The sequence below is a fragment of the Cajanus cajan genome, chromosome 5 (genome assembly GCF_000230855.2).
Source record: "Cajanus cajan strain Asha chromosome 5, NIPB_CcT2T_4, whole genome shotgun sequence".
In the NCBI taxonomy this organism is placed as follows: domain Eukaryota; kingdom Viridiplantae; phylum Streptophyta; class Magnoliopsida; order Fabales; family Fabaceae; genus Cajanus; species Cajanus cajan.
Genome location: NC_138521.1, coordinates 554,949 through 572,941, shown reverse-complemented (window position 1 = coordinate 572,941; position 17,993 = coordinate 554,949). Strand labels below are relative to the sequence as shown.

The window sequence follows — 17,993 nt, the reverse complement described above, 5'->3', positions numbered from 1 at the left end:
TATGTTAAAGTTTAACATGAGATTTGACTCATTCCCTGTATTTACTATTTTTATAATTTACTAAGAAAATAAGGAGAAATAAGACAAAAAATTTCCGCTGCAATTTAATACCCAACAATGTTTAAAATTATTAGTGATGTACTGGATTATATTATACCATTTAAAAACAGTTAAGATGCAAATAAACAATCCAAAAGCTATTACAACTCTTCTAGCCAAAAAAAAAAAACTAACTTGATAATGATGCTACATCCTAATATTATGAACCGCATGCTGCCTTTGATATATATTGTCTTAATTATGCACTTGAAAACATGAGGGAATAGCCTACGTACATGTCTTGAACTGAAAATGAATAATTATTGTTGCATTATCAACTATGACTCTTTAGATAAAATTTTCTAATGAGTGCAAAATACACCATTTTTTATCTTCATTTTTATTCCGTTTTATCAAACGTAGAATGTATAAGATATAGAATAAAACTCATGTATTATATCTCATTTTAGAATGTATATCAAACGCTACCTAACAATTATGCAAGTAAGATTGCTATTTGGATTGTGCATTAATGGGCTAATATTTGTATAAGAACTGTATTTAAAAAGTTAACTAAAATTCGCCGTCAAAAAAAAAAGGTTGACTAAAATTCTACTCAAATGCTTGGTATAAAAAAAATTGTTGAAGAATTCCGAATAAATGGATCGAGTTTGTTTGATACCGAGGAGAAAAAGAAACACATTGTATCCATGTGCGTATGTTATTGACATGGCATGCAATATAATTGGTGGCCGCTAAACAAAAGAACAAAACATACAAAGTAGTATCATAAAATAGAAAGAAAAAAAATGGAAAATATCTGTCTGTTATAAAACCTTGTGAAATTTCACCAGATATTTATAATGGTAAAAATCTGAAATTGATGAATGAAAACTTCCATCCAAATATTTTTCTTCTTTGGGACATCCCGGTGTCCACATATGTGCTAGAAATCAAGCTTTCCTATAGAAAGTAAAAAAAAGCTTATATGATTAGTTGATTACCATTTTCCTAATTACCGAGTAAATAAACAATGATCAAGTCATTATCGAATATCTTACTCCCAAATTTTTTCAAATTAATTTAAAAAATTTATGCATCCACTTTGGGTACAAAGGGTCCATCATTTACAGGTAAACAACAAAAAAAAGAAAATGTGTTTGTTGAAGCAAGTTATTAGTTGAAGAAGTTAGAGCGAAAAGTAAATTCTATTTATTTAATTTTGAAAAAACGAAGCAGTTAAAGAAAAGTAAGGCGTGGTGTGCTGGCATTGGCAATCTTCGCTTCTTCTCTCTCTCTTGTAAGTCTCAACTCTTACCTTCACCGCGTTGTTAGGGATCAGAGAGAAATTGAAATTGAAATTGAAATTGAAATTCAAACGAAACATCGTCTCCGCATTTTCTCCTCTGTGCTGCTGAGTAAGTTTCTTCTGTTTCTAGATTCGTGCGTGGATCTACTTTTTGAATTTCGGTGTTGGAACCCTAAACTCGAGGATTCAGTTGGAATCTGTGGATATGGCGACGGGGAAGACATCTCGGTCGAGAGCCGCCGTGGCGAGTGTGAAGGAGAACGGACCGAAGCTCGAAGAAGGTCTCAATCCCTTCAAGTCTGAGAAATTCGACGCTGAGTCCTATGTCCAGTCAAACTGCGCTCTCAACGATAAGGTTTGTTTTCCTCTTTATTGTACTCAATTAGATGCATGTTCAATGATCCGTCTTGTTTTTTTCATTTTCCTTAGAAGCGCGAGTTTTCGCTTGCGCTTGTGCCTCGTTTTTTCATCGTTCAAAATGTGAATGTGTCTGTAATAACAATCACTCGCTAGTTTTTAGATGTGTTTGCTAGGGTGAGAGGCAGATGTCGAAAATTGCGTGCTGCTTGTTAAATTTCTCTTCACGTTTTCTGCACGGAACTAAACAAAAAAAAAAAAAAAAAAGTTAATAATGTACGATGAACAATTGGCAAATGATTTCTCTTCATGAGTATATATTGATACCTCGATAATAGAAGCCTAATTATGCCTACTTGATGCAAGCGGTGAGGCCTATGAAGATCATTCAACTGGTTAGACTAGTAGACATATGAAGTTTATCCTTGCTTCATTTTTTAATTTTTCTTGATAATAACAGTAGCATTTAAATTGCATTCTTAATCCAGAGGAGAGTCCACTCCTAAAAGCTAGGAAGTGAAGAGAGGAGAAGCTCTATTTTAGATTGGATTATAGTGTCTCACACCCTGGCAACATCTGATATCCTTTCTCCATCCTGTTATATTTGTAGTTTCTTTCGTACCTTCTCAACTACTTCTCAACTACGATCTATATGGTTTGGCGAAATGCCTTCTTCACACTATTCAGCATTTACCTAAGTCTCATGTAGTTGCGAAATGGATTTGATGTATGAAAATTATCAAAGAGCACAAGTAATGCCAGCAGTGATAACCACATGATCAAAATTTTACATCAATTACTCATGTGTAATGGTGATACCTTTTATTGGATGCGTCTTGTTCACACCATGTAGAGAAAAGTTTCCACGCTCTTTGTATTAAGCATGTTTAATTTGTTCTTCAGGAAATTAAGCAATTGTGCTCATATTTAGTGGACTTGAAGAAAGCATCTGCTGAGGAGATGCGTCGAAGTGTCTATGCCAACTATGCAGCCTTCATACGGTTAGTTCTGTTAGTTTGTATAGATGTTTTGAAATCTGCAATGGTCCTTAAACTAGTAAGGAGTGGATTCAAGGTTTTGAAGTTGTACTTAAATTTTGTCAGACAATATGTAAAAAATATTAACATATATATTTTAAGCACATGAGTGAAATTATAGATGCAAAAATGTATGTCTATTTTATTTTGTCAAACTAATTCATGATAATACAATAAATTAACGTGGATGGGGAGAGACAAAGGTGGTGTGACCATGTGGAGATGCAGCTGTTTCTGGAAACTTCTTTACAATATTAATAATAATTAACAATACATGAACAATGATTTCCACGTTCAGCCTATGGATGGAGAGAGAAAATTAAAAAAAAAAAAATTGAAAATTCTATTGGTTGGTTGAAAAGAAAATGAAGAGAAAGTTGAAAGGAAAGAAAATTCTAGAAATAAACTTTCCTTTCTATGTTTTCTCTTCATTTCAAATTTCAAAATTTTCTCTTTTTTTTTTTTTTTCCTTCCTCAGTCCAAACCAAGGAATTTGGGTTTAGCGGAAAAGGCTAATCCCCTACAAAATGACAAACCAAGGTTCAAATTCCCACTGGGAGAGATGTCTGCATTTAGTGCCCGATAATGTCTTTTAGCATAATTACCTTTGAGAGAGGATACCTGTCGGGATAAAAAAAAAAAAAAAACAAGGGTGAAGGATGATGGGTTCAAATCATTTTTATTGTGAGCATATCCTCTCTTGTTCAAAGAGGGGAAAAAGGGGAAAAATACTTAACTTGGTCAGTCAAGTGTCATGATCTCTCCGTTTATTCTTTTTAACCTCAAGCTTATATTAGAAATATATTATATTTTTAAAATTTATTGAAGGGTTAAGATCTCATGTAAAGTCACTGCAGAGAATCATTCTCTTCTCATTTGCTAAAATCCACTCTCATGTAAAGCTCGTGGCTTCAGCCCCTAAACCTATAGGGGTCATTTAAGCTTTGTGCATTTGAAGTATCCCTCTGATACACTGGGATTCGCTCAAAGCATGCATACAAACCAAGATGATACATAAACTAAACTCAACCTTTTTACCAACAAACAAGTAGTCCTCTGCCACATCCCAGTTCTGCCTTTACTTCCCTCTAAAATGAAGTATCTAGAGTGATAGAGGAATATCTTTCAACCAGTCAACCCACAACCAATTTGCATGGTTTGACCGGTTCTCACTCTCCGGTTTTCAGGCATGGCCAGACCACTTCCCAATTGGTTGGGTTTTCAAAATGCTGGTTTTTATGCAATTTGAACATATCTTATGATGCTTGAAAAATTCTAAAGATGTCCTAATATTTCAGCCGTATCCTCATATCAAATCAAATAAATATTAGGTTAAACATATAAATTAGTTCCTATAGGTATTGTGGATTCTCAATTTGGGCCTTATACTTGAAAACTTATTAAATTGGTCCTTATACGTATAAATTTTACTGGTTCGGTCTTTACAACTGTTAACTCTTTCACATTCTGAAGTTGGTCTCTATACATACAGTGTATTCTTAGTTTGGTCTTTATGTATAAGGACTATATCAAGAATGCACTTCACATGCAAAGACTAAATTAAGAATGAGCTACATATATATGGACCAAATTAAGAATGCGTAAGGAAGTTAACAGTCAACACATAATGTCAGGGACCAAATTGATATCGTTTGCATGTATAGGATTGATTTAATAAATTTTATGCATAGGGACCTGATAGAACTGGTACCAACCGAATATGAAATTCAGATTTAATAAAAATAGAATGCCGGAACTTTATTAATCGTAATATTGCTTCTTGAGACGAATTACAACTGGACACCAATAGCCAGCTACCTCAAAACCTAATTCTTCCCAATTCCCTCCTCCAATAGAGGTACAATATCCTCTATTTAAAATAAATCTCATAACTGAAAATAGATAACTAATCAAAACAAACTATTAAAAGATAAACCTAAAAAATAGATAAATTATTTAAAATAGACAACCAATAATGATAAAACAGATAACTCAATTCTGTTCGGCTAACTATTATCATTATTTTCCCTTTTGTGGCGCCTCCTATATACCTTAGTAATAGGAGGTTTCGGTTGAAGTCTATCAGGACCAAACTGCAAATCCACAATATGTATGGGGGCTAAATTATATGTTTAACCTAAATATTTTATCAGTATCATTTGACATAGGATGTTTAGCATCTGACACTAACATTTTTTCATTCTGATTTTATTTATGAGAAATATCTCCCTGTATGTTTGGATTTGGTGGTTGTATAAGTTTACCATCTTTTTTTTTTTGGCTAAATTACTCCAACTTTCCTTCTATTTTGCTTTTCTTACACAAAATCCCACCTATTTCTAAAACCTACTCAAAACCCATCCTATTTTATAAATATGATAGATACACCTAAACCCAAAACCTTTTTTTTTAAATAAAAATTGACAAAAATACCCTTATTAAAGATTTTTCTTATTTACATAAAATCCCTATTCCCTTCTATTTCTTAAACACTATACAAACTGCCTTCATTACAATCTAATACCTCTATGGTAATAAAGACTTGAAATGATAAATATTTAAATATACAAATGTTAAGATAACATTAAGATAACATTAAAATAATTAAAGAAATTAAAAAAAAAGGTTATTAATAACAAATTTATCAATAACAAGGATTATTTCAAAATTATTGTAATAAAAAAATGCAATAAAAACATGATCATCTGAATTATTAATCATTAAATCAATAAAATATGATTTTATTATTTAATTTTTAAAAATCAATTTAAAAATAGTTTTATTGTATCTTATTAATAATCATGTGGTTTAGTTTTTATTAGATTTTTCATTTCAAAAATTTAAAATAATCTTTTATTTTGAATGTGAAATGATAATTTATTTTATTATTTATTCTTATATGTTACTCTAATTTTATTCTAAAACTTCCGTCATTTAATAATTTAGCACCTTCAAATTCTTACTATAATAAAGAGGAACTTAACTATAGTGTGTTTATATAGAAGGGGTTTTGTGTAATGTTTAACAAATAAAGGAGGTTTGTATAATGAGACAAAATATATAATAAGGATATTTTTGTCAAATTTATATGAAAAATAAAGATTGCGAGTTTAAATGTGGCATATTTGTAAAATAAGAGGTGTTCTGTTTAGGTTTCATAAAGAGGAAGTTTCGTGTTAGAAATGCAAAATAGAAGAGGTTGAAGTGATTTTCTCTTTTTTTTTTTTATTATTATCATTATACCCTTCTACATTTGGACCTTAAAAAATAGCTGCTGCAATGTGTTTTAGTTATTGTTAGTTAGCTGATTTTTTGATGGTCATATTTTGAATCAAAGTAATATTTAAATGTTACAGAACATCTAAGGAGATATCAGATTTAGAGGGGGAGCTTTCTTCTATTAGAAACCTGCTATCTACACAAGCTGCCTTGATACATGGTTTGGCTGAAGGAGTTCACATTGATTCATTATCACTCTCCAATTCTGATGGTTTTTCAGTAAATCCTACATCAGATTCCGAAGATAAAGAGATATCAGATCTGGACAAATGGTTGGTTGAGTTTCCTGATCTCTTGGACGTTCTTTTGGCTGAAAGGCGAGTGGAAGAAGCTTTGGCTGCTCTTGATGAAGGAGAACGTGTAGTTTCTGAGGCAAAAGGGATGAAATCTATCAACTCATCTTTACTTTTATCTCTACAGAATTCCATAGCTGAACGTCGACAAAAGTTAGCTGATCAGCTTGCCGAAGCTGCTTGTCAGCCCTCCACACGTGGTGCTGAACTTCGTGCATCAGTTTCTGCCCTTAAAATACTTGGAGATGGTCCCCATGCCCACAGCTTGCTACTAAATGCTCATCAGCAACGATATCAGTATAACATGCAAAGTCTTCGGCCATCAAGCACCTCATACGGTGGAGCATATACTGCAGCTCTTGCACAACTGGTATTTTCTGCAGTTGCACAAGCTGCAAGTGATTCTTTGGCTATTTTTGGTGAGGAACCAGCTTATACTTCTGAACTTGTGATGTGGGCTACAAAACAAACAGAGGCATTTGCTCTTCTGGTGAAAAGGCATGCATTAGCTTCATCAGCAGCTGCAGGAGGTTTAAGAGCTGCGGCAGAGTGTGTTCAAATAGCATTGGGTCATTGCTCATTGTTGGAAGCTCGTGGCCTGGCTCTTTGTCCTGTGCTGTTGAAACTTTTTAGGCCCAGTGTTGAGCAAGCACTAGATGCTAATTTGAAACGAATTCAAGAGAGTACTGCTGCTTTGGCCGCGGCTGATGATTGGGTACTTACATACCCTCCTACAGCTAATCGTCAGACTAGTAGACCTTCAAGTATATCCATTAGTAATACAACAGCATTTCAACATAAACTTACAAGCAGTGCCCATCGCTTCAATTTGATGGTCCAGGTGAGAAAATCTGTTATGACTTGATATTGATTTGTTACACGGAATGCAGTTTGGAGTGGTTTCAGAACAGAGATGTGGCATTGATTTGGACGGTGTGAATAGGTGTTCTAAAACTAAGTGTACAAAATATTTGTTATTTTGATTCTGTGTATTTTCTCTCTTTTAAGTGAAGATATTTAGAATTTTTTATTGCAATCTTGGTTTACTCCTGTTCATTTATAAATAATATCCATCTTTTGGTCTATGATTTTGTATGTTTTCTTATTTGGCTTCTCAAAAACATTTGAACATTTTTCTTACTGAGATTGAACAAACGATTCTCTTCTTACTGAACAAACTGCTACAGAACACATACTCATCTGCACATTTTAATGTTTTTAACTCTACTAGGTTCTTTCCATGTTTCTTGTGTAGTTTTAATGGTTTATATTTTTAATTCACTTTATGCTGGATGTTCTCTATGCTTATACAGGACTTCTTTGAGGATGTAGGACCACTGCTTAGCATGCAGTTGGGAGGTCAAGCTCTGGAAGGATTGTTTCAAGTTTTTAACTCCTATATAAACATGCTCATAAAAGCATTACCTGGATCAATGGAGGAAGAAGCAAACTTTGAAGATTCTGGAAACAAAATTGTACGCTTGGCTGAGACTGAGGACCAGCAAATTGCGTTGCTAGCTAATGCCTCATTACTAGCAGATGAATTACTTCCACGTGCAGCTATGAAGCTTGCCCCCATAAATCAGACTGCTTACAAGGATGATTATCGAAGAAGAACCTCAGAAAGGCAAAATCGTCATCCTGAACAAAGAGAATGGAGGAGAAGGCTTGTTGGTTCAGTTGACAGATTGAAAGATACATTCTGTCGTCAACATGCATTGGACCTAATTTTTACTGAGGAAGGTGATAGTCATCTTACTGCTGACATGTATATAAATATGGATGGAAATCCAGACGAAATTGAATGGCTTCCATCATCCATTTTTCAGGTATTTTGGAAATCTGAATTTATTGTGAATATATTCTACAGATTTTCAGACTTTTGTGCCTCATATTGTTCTTAGAGTGAATATGAAACTGAGTAGTGCTAGCTAGCAAATTAGCAATACACCCTATTATTAGTTGAAATTTAGTGGAAACTATTAAATCATGAGAAACATTGAATAAGAAGTGGAATCCACAAAATTTTGTGATTTTCAATGAATTTCAGCCACAATAATATGTGGTCAAAAAAGTATGTTGCCAACAATTCTCTTTTAAATTTCATTTTTTCAGCTGTGCTAAGGATAAGATGTGTTTTAATTTGAAGTCTCTGTTTGCATTCTGAAATAGCTAATTAACCAATTTAAGGGTTCTGTTCTATGATCAACAATTTCATAACAGAAAAGTGAAACTGTTACATCAGATGGCTGACTACAGAAGTTGTTAGTCCTAATATATGGATTTTGGAATTTTTTATTGTTTTGTATTTAATTTTGTGGTTTTAATTTTCCCGTCTACCAGAAGGGAATCAAAATTGTTCCGTTTTTTAGGTATACATCCCCTTTTTAATGATAAAAAGAAATTCAAATTATATATAATAGTAATTTACCTTATTGCCACATCATCCTATTCATTGGATCCTGTTCCTCTAAAGTGAGTTGCTCAGTTTAAGGGTTAAGTAATTAATATCAATCATTAATAAGAAAATCAACTGTAAATGTTTGATCAACAACTAAGGTTACTTTCTTTACCCATACTCGTTTCAGAAGAGAAAAATCCCTAACCATTATATGATGTGGCAACAGGATGATTTCATATTGAATGCTTGAATTTGATTTTAAAGCAGAGTATTTCCACCTTTGAATTCCTTTAACAAAATTACATTCCATGTTCTACATTGGATATTGGATTAAAGAACTATTATTCTTCATAACTTGTATCGCATATAGAATTTTTCAAATCGATTTTTTTTTTCTTTTGCAATATGAATAATCTTTTCTTTTTTGCTAAAATCAATACAAGTTCTTTTCTAACTTTTTTGCCGAGTTATACTACAAATGCTATTCGAGATCTGATGAGGCTATTATGTTATTGTCCAGGAGCTTTTTGTAAAACTGAACCGAATGGCCAATATAGCAGCAGATATGTTTGTAGGGAGGGAAAGATTTGCTACGTTGCTCTTGATGAGACTTACAGAGACTGTTATGTTGTGGCTTTCAGAGGACCAGAGCTTTTGGGACGATATTGAGGAAGGGCCAAGGCCTTTAGGTCCCCTTGGGCTCCGACAGGTATAATATTGGAATTTTTTATTATATATTGATGATTTTCTTTTAATTTTGGTTTTTCTTACACCACTGAAGTAATTGTTAGAAACCCATGTATGCTAACAGACAAGAACTGATGCCTTTAAATGCAAAACTGAATAGGAGAGTTTTATTTAGGATAAATATTTGAGGCAAGTTCTTGTATCACACTATAACTCAGAGATCGAAGTAGTGGCCTTTTGTTGTAACAACCAGGGCTTCAAACAAAAAACAGTTTTAACTTTGTAAAGAAATTTATACTATCAATCAATTAGAAATCATGGTAGATACGACTTTTAAGGTTTAGGGTAAAAATCAATCAATTTACTATACATTTCACTTTTTGATTGAATATTAGTGTAAAATCTTTTTGTATTATCGGTGAATAGAATACTTTCTCTACAAAATACAAATAATTCAAACCAAATCAAATTAGAAGGCATGAAAATAAGCTACTATAACACAAGTAACTTAGATTTTATTTTTTTCATTCCACACAACTTCTGCATTATTGCCATTTTGTTCTTTTGTACCAATATCATTTAGTCGGTGCAATTATCAAACACATGGAGAAACAAATTTAACTATGCTAACCATTTAGATTCTGGTCCTACTCTCATCTCCGTCGCTTGAGGAACGCATCTATTTATACATTGAAAAGTGAATTCATTCCTCTGCCTTAAGAAAATTGTCTATGTCCTGTTGTATTGTTTAAAATTACTACATTCTGGCATTGCTGAATGTATTGGTGTTTAGAATCTTTAAAAGTGTAATAATAATGATTTGCTGACATGGAAGATCAATAGATGAAAACTTTACATGGCAACTGCAACGTTAATCATGGCCATATAATTTTTTCTTATATTGTGCAGTTCTATTTGGATATGAAGTTTGTCGTATGTTTTGCCTCCCATGGACGGTACTTGTCAAGGAATTTGCAACGAATTGTTAACGAGATTATAACAAAAGCAATGGCGGCATTTTCTTCAACAGGAATGGATCCATATAGGTAGGCTACTGGTGTCACCACCATCAACGTTCTATATATATTCTTCTGCAATTTTTAGGTTCCAAGTTGTGGCTTTTGCTTATTTAGTTGTTTGATATATATCCCATTGCCAGAGAACTGCCTGATGACGAATGGTTTAACGACATGTGTCAAGATGCAATGGAAAGACTAAGTGGAAAACCCAAAGAAATAAATGGGGAGAGGGATCTTAACAGCCCTACTGCATCTGTCTCGGCACAGTCAATTTCGTCCGTCAGATCTCATAGTAGTTCGTGAGGCATAGTTTCATCCTTGTAAATTAAGGCATTCGGGAAATTGTTAGCAGATTTTTATACTCTTGAAGATCTATCTCCTCATTGATCCTGATGTTCAACCTTCACTGTAATCGGTTCCCCTTCATTTTTACCTTCGCTGAATTTATTTGGGGATAACCCTGCATTTGTGTAGTCGTGTAGATTAAATTTTCCATAGCCAGATGTTTGCTAATAGTTTTTCCACCTGTCGATTTTTGGCTTTTGGTTTGTAAATGTTGACTTCATTATTTGGTTCATATCCTGAAACATTATTCTTTTGAAAGAAGTGCACTTGATTTGATTTTTTTTTTTTACGTTGCTCTCCCCTTTTTTCCGTGAATCTGATGGTCAAGTAACGATATACCGTAGTTCAAGCATAAACGAGGATGTATTTCACGTTGAATTGTATGCAAGTTACATATTCCGTACTGTGAATAGACAAGTGCCTTGAAATCATGAGCAAAATGCTTACTAAAAAATTCAAGTTTTTAATATATATACTTGAAAACCTTGCTTTCACACTTCAGGCAAAAATTCTACCATAGTCAGTAGTCAGTAAAACAATATCTACAGCAAAAAGACTTGGATAAAATTAATAAAGCAGCTGAAAATATAGTCAGCGGCAAAATTCCCATCAAACAAACCCAAATTGGTAGCTTAAGTTATAAAACAAGAATCCGACACTACATCGATGTTTGGCAGAATTGATTAAGTACAACAGTTGACCTCTCTCGTATGATGCCCAAAAACAAGCTAAGTTGCAATTTCCATGGCAAAAATTGTGAATTGATATAGTCGTATGAGCTTTCAGGCGAAATCCAAAAGTTGCAGCTCAGCAGAATAAGGATTCCAACAACATTACTCTTTTTGGGTTTTTATTCTTAACCTATCAGTTACTTCTGTTACACAAGCAAAAGTTTTGCTACAAATAGTATATTTTGAAAACTAGCACAGAATTAGCATGTCGCTGACAAAATAGTCAGTCAGCTGTTAAATGAGAAACTCAACATTCCTATAACTCAAAGGCAGCTTCACTTGATAATAGACAGAAGTTCCAACCTAATTTGATGGTTCACCCAAGCAAACAAAATTACCTGCAACGATATGGCAGCAGCAGTAATGGATCTCCATTATCAAAGTCTGCTTTGTAGGTTTCAAATCCTGTATAAATCAGACAACATATAACTCCCGGGATTCCCTTTAAATAGCCCTGAATAGCTTGAATTTCAAAGCATCAACATCAATGCTCTGATCAAATGGAGTCATGTATGACGGATTCAATGGTAAAAACAACAAAATATGGTGTAATATGACAATGGTAATGATTATAGAAAGGATGATCATTGGTATGACATCCTTATTTCTCCATACCCTAGCCAAGTCGTGCCATGAAATCAAAGTAAGCATCACCATAAGATGTCATGTCAAATAAGCACCAAATGAACCTAAAGTTGGAAAATAGAAGCCAAAGCCTGATTGAATAAGCATTCCTAATGCCAATGTACACAGAAAGTATATATGACCATAAAGCACACACTTCAAACAAAATTTAGACTCATGCATTAATTCTACAGGTGATAACATCATCTAAACAACTATGAAAGTAATTTGGAAACCAACACATGCTGCCAAGAAATGCATTTCCGATTAGTATAACATAGCCAAATGTATGTATATGATGCCACTGTGCATTCATTCACATGAGCAAGGATGCTAATGGCGATGACTTGATGATCAATGGATGCATGTGACAGCTGCAAGATGCATCCTATTATGTAGTAATATTGTCGGAGCATAAAAGAACAGAGTACATCCCCTTCAAGCTACTGATAAGTCATTGTTGGTGGAGCTCCATTTGCACTAGGAACAGCAATAGGAAGATTATCTTTCCTTTTTCCGAATGGATTTTTTGAATATCTACAAAGAAGTTAAGAAAAACACAACAATTCCTAGCATATAACAGGATGTAAAATTCACAACCAATTTTATACCAAATTAGATGCAAAGGACGGCAGTGTTTTTTTTTTTTTTTTGTGCAAATTGAGGGATAGGGGATGGTAGGAAGAACCAACAGTCAAAAAATATGAAGCCTGAACCATAATATTTACAATATAGTTTTGACCTAAGAAGCACTAATACTTTCCTTTTGCAGCTGTATTCGTGAAAGATTATACTTCAAAACAACTGATAGTGTCAGGAAAATCCTCTGAAAAAAATAGTTGAATTGAAAGAAACCCATGGTTCTAGTATCATTGATGCACAGGTACATTATAGACGAAAGAAAACATTTGTGACACATTTTTACAAATGCAAGTATTTTAGGAAAAAGGCCTTGTGTAATCCCCAGTGCTATAACCCCAGATGCACAGTAAATTTTAGAGAGAAAATTTCGAGGTACTTGACAATATAAAAAAGGATACTGTATCCGCATGCCAACAGAACCAGAACTTGGGATAACAGCACCCTGCAGATTATGGTGCACATTGGTTGCACTATTAACATCCTGCAATAGGTCATTGAATATCAAACTGAGGAAAATTTACAAGAAATCATATAACAAGTATTCACCAAGTCATAAGAAATATATATGTCAGACTATAAAAGCTACAAATATAATAAAGGCCACTTACTTCAAACTCAATGAAGCAAACTGTATGCCTCTCCTGCCTTAAAATTTTCATTTGCTTAAAACCAGGTTGTCTGCAACACAAAGTCAAGTTGAAGATATTTTGCCCTTACTTGAGAGCATAGTATATACCACAAACTAAATAGAAGAGCCAGTGTTGAGGGATAAGATGTGCTTACACACTGAAAAGGCCCCTCACTTCTTCCTCATTTATGTTCTCTCCCAAGTTTCCAATGAATAAGGTGTTGCAAGGAGGATTATCTTTTGTGTTCTGTACAAAATAATAAAGTTAAACACAGTACCACACCATATTACATACCATACAAAACAAACTCTGAATGATATACAAAGAATTTTTATTAATTAGCAAATTAAATTAACACAACCCAAGTTTTCAGCAATGTGGAAAAACAAAATAATTCAGCAAGAATTCAAGTAACAGCCACCTATGGATTTATTTTTTCTTGCCATAAGATGACCCAATACATTATATCAACTCCTATATATTAAACAAGAACCTCTATCTAACACAAGAACATTTTTAGGACTTTGCTTCGACAAGAGGAATTTTAGAAACTTTTTAACTTCTTATCTAATTTGATTTTTATATATCATAATTATTTATAAATTAAATTTTTATATTTTAAAATAAATTATCAATAAATAAAAATAATATCATACTACAATATAATTTATATGTTTCTATCAAAAAGATATATAATTTATATTTTAAAAAAATCAATTTATACCAATTTTAAGTATGATTTATATATTCAAATATAGTATTTATTTGTATATATAATTTATTATAAATTTTAATTATATATAATAAATAATTAGCATGTGCATTGCCCAGGCTAAACTACTAGTTATTTGTAAAATTGAAAACTCCTTCAGTTTCATTATGGAGAACATCCTTAGTGATTCCAGATTAGATTTAGTGGAACCCAATTTTTCATCTTACTTACACTGACACAAGTAATCTATGAGCAATCATTCCCGGAGAATTTATAATTACCACATATTAGCTATTAGGTCTAGCAAAACCTGAAAAACACATCACTTCAAGAAAGAGTTTGGAACTAGTACTACTTTTATTCAAAGATTCTTCTAGCAAATGAGATTCGTACACTGGAATCACCTTTTAATGTATTTACCAATATAATTGTAAAACAATGCATTCAAGCTTTCACACAGAAAATAATTCTTTTCTGGTATCAATTAATTTAATCTTGCCTCTATATCAATAATCATTGATAAAATATTAATCGTAATCTTCAAAAGATGAGACAAAATAGGTACGTACAATCATTGATAAAATAAGAATAGTAATCTTCAAAACATTAAGCAAAATATCCAACAAAATCAAAGGTAAGTGCCTCCCTGCCTATACTCACTTTGAAGTTTGAAATATGATACTAGAACTCTATCATGTCAGCTCAACATGCCATGAACATGGTATTATGCAGATAAATTCATCAATTTTAAAAATTAATGTTGTAATATATACATACACACACACACACAAAGAGAGACATATATATCATCAAGAGCAGAGTTACGATCCTTTCTGACCAAAAGAGATTTTCTTTAAGCAAGCATTGCAGACTACGATAACAGAGCATTTAAAAATTTGTCCTTCCCTTTTAAAATACAAGGTGAACATTACAACACAACGAGTAATGATATAATCATTGATAGGAAGATCAAGTGAAACTAAAGCACTGTTCATACTTTCGGTCACACTCACCTGAACTGGAACATAACTGCTGGGTGCTGCTATGGGAGCAGGAGTAGGCATTGGTACAGGTGCAACAGGATAGCCTGCATATGGATCATACGGAGGAGGAGGAGGTGGAGCCATGTATCTGGACCATAAGAACAAACAAAATGTCACAAACTAAAAGCAAACAAACTGACACAAATTTAGAGCCTGTTTGGATAAACTTCTCTAGAAGTACTTCTGGGAGAGAAAAACAAGAAGAAAAATCAGAATAAGATAGAACTAGCTTATGCATGAGTTAAAAATAAAATTTTGGAGAAGCTAATAGGAGAACTTTTACAAATTAGCTTATGCACAAGCTAGTATTAGCTTATGGAGAAGCTCATTTAATTTTACCTTCCTATTTTTCTTTCCTAGAAGTGCTTTTAGATAAGTTTACCCAAACAGGTCCTAAGAATTTGTTCGTATACAAGCTTAGAAGTGCTTTTGAGGGCTTTTCTACTGGAAATAACTCTTTCATTTTCAAAAGAGAAGCTCTAAAAAGCACTTCTAACTTGTATCCAAAGAAGTTCTAGAATATATGGAATAAGATACAAACGAAAATTGTTATATTGAGATTACAAATTGTTATATTGGCAGTGTTTACCCATGTGGTCCCCAGACAGGTGGCGGGGGAGGATGAAAAGGAGATGGAGTTGTATAAGCAGTGTGTGTATAATCCCCGGCTGTCCTCAAGCGTTTACTTTGATCAAAAGCACCCGCATCAGCTCCTATTCCTACAAAGAAATCAAAATAAGCACATCTACAAAGTGAATAAAAACAAAAAATAAATTAACACGATACTTTTGTTTTTTGTTTTAATAAGGAGGTATAATTCCTTCCATGGGATAGAGTGCAAGTGTAACCTCTAGTAGTGATTAATCGAATCCAATCCCAATCATTGGTAAAGGAAAACAAGTGAAACAAGTGTCGAAACACTCTTGTCAACGATTAATGGTAAATTAACAGAATAGTGAACTATTGCGAGCAGGAACAGGTGATTAACAAGACAAGCTAGATAAATGTGGAGCTAAGGTGTCGGTTACGGTTTGAAAGTAACAGGCAAGGGGAAATGGCATTAATTTGAAGAAACGGCAATTAAGAGATCAAATGAACGTTGCGGTGTGGTATGAAAGAGAGAGAAACCTCGTTTGACGAAGAGATTCTTCTTGGCCATCTCGGTGTGAAGAACGGACTTGGTGTCGGGATCGAAGAGCATGTCCTGAAGAATGTCTTTGGCGGCGAGAGCTTGGTGTGGAGCGGTGAAGAGAGCGAAACCCATTGGCTTTTCGGCTTTGAAATTCAGCTGAGAAGCTTCGAAACCTGGCAACCATCTCAGCAGATTCTGCAGTTCTCTCTCTTTCACGTCTTCGGGGAGGCCAGTTATGAATATGGTTCGAACCTCTTCGCCGGCGTGGGGAGGAGGAGCGGCGGCGGGTGGAGGCGGAGGAGGAGGCGCCGCGGCTGCCGGAGGCCATTGCTGGTGGTATGGGTGGATGCCGGTGCCAGCCATTGCGTCCGGAAAATGGATCAAAACTATCAAACCCTAACCCCAATCCTCTCTATACCTCTATACCTCTATACCTCACTCCGCAACCGCAACTCTTAAATTAAATATAAATAAAAAGTACAATGCACCATCTCTTTTAACTTCAGATCAAATAAAATAACTATTTAGCATAAAATATTTCCACCAAGTTTTCAAAAATTTCCTTTTTCATATTATACTAGCATGTTCATATTATGTGAATAATTATTACTAAACAATAAATGTTTTTACATTTTTTTAGCGATAATGTTTTCTAAAAAATAAATTAACATCTATCTCTTTTAACTTTTCATTTTCATCTTTATTTTTATTTTTTTTTCGACAGCAGTGACTAATCACCTCGCTACGGGAGGCCAAGATTTAACGCAGCTGCATATACAAGGCAGGATTCGAACCCCTGACCTTGCTTAAGCGTGGATCAACCCCTACCGCTGAACCACACGCGCTTGAGGTTATTTTCATCTTTATTTAAAATTAAGTTTTAATAAAAATGATTATATTTATCGGATATGGTAATCAAGGATAGTTAGGATTTAGCGGATTTAAACTTAACCTACAACGGTCTTTAAAAAAATCTTAACCAATAACATCATTACTATGTTTAAGCTTAATATATTTAACTATTACGAGCATTTTTCTATAACTTAATTTCTCCTATTTAAAAGTATAATATAAACTAGGTAAAAAAAATAAAAATAAAAAAAGGTATAATCTAACTAGAAAGAATATTTACGTGACCTGTTTTATTCAAGGCTTATAACTAAACCTAATAATGCAAGAATAAATATTATCAAACTTAATTATACAAAGTATTTAATAATTACATTAATTAATACTTGAACGGAAAAAAAATCACTTTTTTGTTTTACAAATACTATGTTATATTTAATAAATACAAAGGGTTGATATTATCTGAGGGGAAAAGGTTTATTTATATATATTGTTGAATTATTACTATTAATTGTTATATTGTATTATATTTGCGTCTTTGTACATTTTATACTTTTAAATTGTTACATTAAAATACATTTTATGAGGAATAATAATTAAAAAAGAATTTTATATTTTAGGAATTTAAGAAGAGGAGCCCGACATTTGAATAAAACATAAAAATAAAATAAATATTAGAAGAAGTTTTTAATAGGTCTTGCTTGCGACTTACATGCAATATTAACAAATAAGAGTCATTAAAAAAATTGACAAGTACAAATGTCTACCTATTACTAAATAATGAGTAAAACATGTTAACTATGATATGTATATCAGATTTTTTTATATATGTAATAATTGCACAAAGGGATGGTTTATAACTGTT

General features: G+C 33.2%; 2 protein-coding genes across 4 annotated transcripts; one reads left to right on the top strand and one right to left on the bottom strand.

Moving 5' to 3' along the window:
- Positions 1-1,182: 1,182 nt before the first annotated feature.
- Positions 1,183-11,055, top strand: EXO84B (exocyst complex component 84B). 3 transcript variants are annotated; one of them, XM_020371161.3, is made up of 8 exons: positions 1,183-1,339; positions 1,479-1,703; positions 2,609-2,706; positions 6,099-7,155; positions 7,628-8,143; positions 9,236-9,424; positions 10,312-10,448; positions 10,562-11,055. In XM_020371161.3, exons 2-8 carry the CDS (start codon positions 1,554-1,556, stop codon positions 10,722-10,724), a joined length of 2,310 nt encoding a protein of 769 aa, XP_020226750.1. In that variant the 5' UTR covers positions 1,183-1,339; positions 1,479-1,553; the 3' UTR covers positions 10,725-11,055. The 3 variants fall into 3 exon arrangements, with proteins under 3 accessions (XP_020226750.1, XP_082930801.1, XP_082930800.1); XM_083074675.1 differs by having other exon boundaries at positions 1,280-1,457; positions 1,539-1,703; XM_083074674.1 differs by having other exon boundaries at positions 1,281-1,703.
- Positions 11,056-12,192: 1,137 nt separating this feature from the next.
- On the bottom strand, positions 12,193-16,737 carry LOC109807041 (RNA-binding (RRM/RBD/RNP motifs) family protein). The gene is made up of 7 exons (XM_020369569.3): positions 16,276-16,737; positions 15,737-15,866; positions 15,118-15,235; positions 13,547-13,638; positions 13,372-13,441; positions 13,162-13,244; positions 12,193-12,658 (listed from the first exon to the last, which is right to left on the bottom strand). The coding sequence occupies exons 1-7, from the start codon at positions 16,640-16,642 to the stop codon at positions 12,565-12,567; spliced, it is 954 nt and encodes a 317-aa protein (XP_020225158.1). The 5' UTR covers positions 16,643-16,737; the 3' UTR covers positions 12,193-12,564.
- Between the last annotated feature and the right edge of the window lie 1,256 nt (positions 16,738-17,993).